This window comes from Austrofundulus limnaeus, unplaced genomic scaffold (genome assembly GCF_001266775.1).
Source record: "Austrofundulus limnaeus strain Quisiro unplaced genomic scaffold, Austrofundulus_limnaeus-1.0 Scaffold2046, whole genome shotgun sequence".
NCBI lineage: Eukaryota > Metazoa > Chordata > Actinopteri > Cyprinodontiformes > Rivulidae > Austrofundulus > Austrofundulus limnaeus.
Window position 1 is genome coordinate 5,194 of NW_013954448.1, and position 4,472 is coordinate 9,665.

The window sequence follows — 4,472 nt, forward strand, 5'->3', positions numbered from 1 at the left end:
CTTCATCCTGGGGTGAAACACCTCAGTATAACTCTGGGTCTAGTCTTCATCCTGGGGTGAAACACCTCAGTATAACTCTGGGTCTAGTCTTCATCCTGGGGTGAAACACCTCAGTATAACTCTGGGTATAATAACACATGGTGACTCTGTTTGTTTAGGTTTGTTCTGGCTGCTGTGTCTCCAGCTGTGGTGGTTCCATCAATGCTGCTCCTGCAGAGGGAGGGATATGGAGTGGAGAAGGTAAATCATCTCCTGCTGGTTCTGAACAAACCCAGAACTCTTTAACAGGACTCATCAGATCCATGTGGACCACTGSTCCTTCTGAGAACTCTCACATCACAGCTGATCAGTGATAAACTGATCTGTTACTCTGCTGGACCTCCTGAAGGACCATGAGAACCGGATCAGTAGTRGACCATGTTTAGAGGGCTCTTTGTTGGGTTTTGACCAAACACTTGGTGAAACCAGATAAAATCTTTCCTGAGTCTTTATGAAGATTTCTRACTGTTCAGTAGATAATCTTGACTGGTTCCAGAGTTCAGAAGAACACTCAACCAGCAGCGATGAGGTCTTAGAAGTTCTGTTTGTCCTGAACYGGTGATGTTCTTGTCGACCTGAAACATGCTTCCTTCTTGCTYTCAGGGAATCCCGACGTTGCTCATGGCTGCAGGAAGCTTCGATGATATCTTAGCCATAACAGGATTCTCCACCTGCCTGGGAATGGCCTTTTCAACAGGTCAGAGATGTTCTTCTGTTCTTTTCTGCTCAGTGTCTCTGCTCTTCTCCACATCGTCAGTCTGTTCCTTCAGGTTCTACATGGATGAACATCCTCAAAGGTCTGCTGGAGGTGGGGGGAGGGATCCTAGCAGGACTGATCCTGGGTCTGTTCCTGGTYCTTTTCCCAAGCAATGACCAGGTTTGACATTGTGTAAAGTATTCACGTACCCATGATAAAAATGTCTCTGAAGGTCTTCTGTCTTCACGCAGGAGGACCTGGTGTCCAGGAGGACTCTCATGTTGTTGGGTCTGTCCATATTCTCAGTCTTCTTCAGTCATGTCATTGGTTTTGCGGGAGCCGGTGGTCTCTGTACGCTGGTGTTGGCCTTCTTGGCTGCTCTGGGATGGAAGATTGACAAGGTGACACCCCTGAAGAGTCCTTGACCCATGACTTCTGTCCCTTTACATACTGTCCACACCTTTAGAYCTGCTTACTGAAGATGGTGTCATGTCTCCAGGCTGCGGTGGCAGCTATGGTGGGTCGGTCTTGGGATGTGTTCCAGCCCCTCCTGTTTGGTCTGATAGGAGCTGAAATCACCATAACATCCCTGAGTCCCAGCACCGTGGGTAAGATCCAGAACCTGATCTGAGCTGGTTTGGAWTGGAGTTATTTCTGGCCTCCTCAGGATGACACGCAGGTATTTTTGTGATCTCACTGTTTCTACTATAAACTGTCTGTGTTGTGTCTCAGGTCTGGGTGTGGCCTGCATCTTCATTGGTCTGGTGATCCGGCTCCTCGTCACATTCCTGCTGGTTCATTTTGCAGGATTTAATCTGAAGGAGAAACTCTTCATCTCTGTGGCCTGGCTGCCTAAAGCCACTGTACAGGTCTGAACACGTTTAAACCCCAAGACCTGTCATCACTGAGGTGTTACCATCAGTGTCTCAGGGTTTATTRGTCCTCACAAGGGCCCGAAAACCCGTCTGAGCCTCAGGGTTTAGTGGTCCTCATAAAGACCTTCTTAAGTTCATAAGCAGATGTTTTTGTCTCGTCAGGCTGCRATTGGTTCCAAGGCGTTGGACATGGCGAGGGAGGAGGGTGACGAGGCCGTCATCAAGTTTGGTCTGGACGTGCTAACGTTAGCGGTGTTAGCCATCCTGACAACAGCTCCCATTGGTGCTCTGGGTATTGGACTGGCAGGACCACGTCTCCTGGCCCGGCAGGTCAAAGGTCAGCTCACACTGTGGTGGATTATCTGGTGGAGGTTCTAATCTGACTAAACACTGATATGGTCCATGGTGAGCCGGTTCAGACTTTGAGGACCCCCCAGCCTCAAAGTCCAGGGTCCTCATGTATAAACGGTGTGTACACATTAAAAGTTGTGCGCCAGGTTCTACACCCACGTTGTGATGTATAAAAACCAACGTTGTGTGAAAGTGTGTGTATATTTACACACACGTTTCACCTGCTGTGATAATGTGCAGCAGACACACAAAGTTTTCAGTCGACAGTTTTAACTCACAAAGTCCTGAATCTGATCTGAACCCACAGAAAAATGACTCTGTTGTGTTTCTGGATGTAAGGAGCGTCTGAACACGCTGTTAGATTTTTATTTTACTTTGAGTTTTTATTGTTTAAACTGAACSATGATGAAACTGAAAATCATTTAACCTCAGACAAGAAAACAGATCAGTCTGAAAMTGATCAAAGACCCTCAGTCCAGTCTGTAAACTGGTTTTATATTGTTGTCACATAGTTGAAAACCTTTTGGGTCCCGGGCCGGAAAAACCCCGACACATTACGTCTGACATAAAATAAATAAATAAAATAAAAAAGGCTGAAGAGAGGGAGCAAAATCAGACACAAATGGTGTCTCACTGTACGGTAAGAATAATTATTTTTTCTGTTTGTAACCTTCTGACTGATGCTGGTTGAGTTGTGGTCGTAGTGCAGCAGCTGTGCTTCAGGTAGATTCTCATGCCAGGTGTGCACCCTCACCAGCTGGGAAGGTGTTCATATATGTCAACCCGTTTGGACATTTACCGTCTAATGAGCCTCAAAAATCTATGTTTTTTACTAAAAATATGTAGACTACCACTGGTACCCGCTGGTGGGGGTGGGGTGGGGGTCTGTCTGCTGTAACGCAGGAGGAAAGGAGAGGAAAAAGTGGATAATGGGATGTTTATTTTTAAATGTCCGTTCAACACCGTGTTCAACTAAATATACAACAACTAACCAGCTTCAACATCACATTCAGGAGTTGTCTAATTTCAGGAGAATCTCAGGCTTTGGTTATCCTGTGTGAATGCACCACATAAAACNCTGTAAACTGGTTTTATATTTTTGTCACATAGTTGAAAACCTTTTGGGTCTCAGGCCAGAAAAGCACGACAAATTACGTGCGACATAAAATAAATAAATAAAATAAAAAAGGCTGAAGAGAGGGAGCAAAATCAGATACAAATGGTGTCTCACTGTACGGTAAGAATAATTATATTTTCTGTGTGTGACCTTCTAACTGATGCTGAGCTGAGTTGTGGTCGTAGTGCAGCAGCTGTGCTTCAGGTAGATTCTCGTGCCAGGCGTGCACCCTCACCAGCTGGGAAGGTGTTCATATGTGTCAACCCGTTTGGACATTTACCATCAAATGAGCCTAAAAAATCTGATTTTTACTAAAAATCTGTAGACTACCACTGGTACCTGCTGGTGGGGGTGGGGTGGGGGTCTGTCTGCTGTAACGCAGGAGGAAAGGAGAGAGGAAAAAGTGGATAATGGGATGTTTTTTGTTTTGTTTTTTAACGTCCGTTCAACACCGTGTTCAACTAAACAGACAACAACTAACCAGGCTTCAACATCACATTCAGGAGTTGTCTAATTTCAGGAGAATCTCAGGCTTTGGTTGTCCTGTGTGAATGCACCACATAAAACAATGACACTCCACTACTTATTTAGACAGTTTTCTCCCTCATTCTCCATTTAATGTATAATTTTCCTGCATGTGAAACTCATGTCTGATCCCACAGAGAGACAATCTGAGGAGAATCTCACACTCTGGACACATTTACATCTATTTTACAGATTTAAATGGAGGCGTGTCAGGGGAGGAGTCTCAGGTGTCTCAGCTCCACCTTCATTGGGACGTATAAAGGAGAGGAGCACAGGAACCTGCGTGTGCACGATTTTATACATCTGAATATTTTGGTGTGGCACACTTTTTTAAAACTGTCCGTATGTCAACTTTTAGTGTGAAAGCTGCGCAATCCTTTATGCATGAGGGTCCTGAAACTTAACAGCTGTCCAGGTTCAGAGTCAGAAACAGGAAATGAGTTCATGAATCAGAACTTTTAAAGTCCAACATCTTCCAACCCAACAAAACAAGGTTCTTGTGTTTAACACCAACATCTTTAGGTTTACTTTAACACCAGACCTGATCTGTTTTATGTTTTCATTTTCAGTTTCACGCTAACCTTGAATTATTTCTGTGTAATTCTTCTTTTTAATCCCAGAAGAGGAGACAGAAGAAGCTCCGCCTCCCAACCTCATTGAACCTCTTCGAGAAAAAGACGTGACCTTTGAGAGCAAAGTGTGAAGATTCTGATCCAAACGAGCTGTGCTCATTATTTACTGTCAATAGAGGAGATTCATCTGCAGAACGTTTTATCTTTATTTTATCTGTCATATGAAAAATGAAACGATTTCCAACTGAGAACATTTACAGGACAGATCGACAATCAGACATGAAAACCCCCGAAAG

General features: G+C 44.5%; 1 protein-coding gene across 1 annotated transcript in view; it reads left to right on the forward strand.

Moving 5' to 3' along the window:
- The window catches only part of LOC106536946 (mitochondrial sodium/hydrogen exchanger 9B2-like), a gene marked incomplete at both ends in the record, with an annotated part of 6,881 nt that extends 2,411 nt beyond the window's left edge, over positions 1–4,470 (forward strand). The window contains 8 exon segments of the mRNA XM_014034309.1: positions 159–240; positions 643–736; positions 810–916; positions 988–1,137; positions 1,236–1,344; positions 1,469–1,605; positions 1,774–1,948; positions 4,225–4,470. Of these exon segments, the coding sequence (XP_013889763.1) occupies positions 159–240; positions 643–736; positions 810–916; positions 988–1,137; positions 1,236–1,344; positions 1,469–1,605; positions 1,774–1,948; positions 4,225–4,307 (937 nt within the window).
- Between the last annotated feature and the right edge of the window lie 2 nt (positions 4,471–4,472).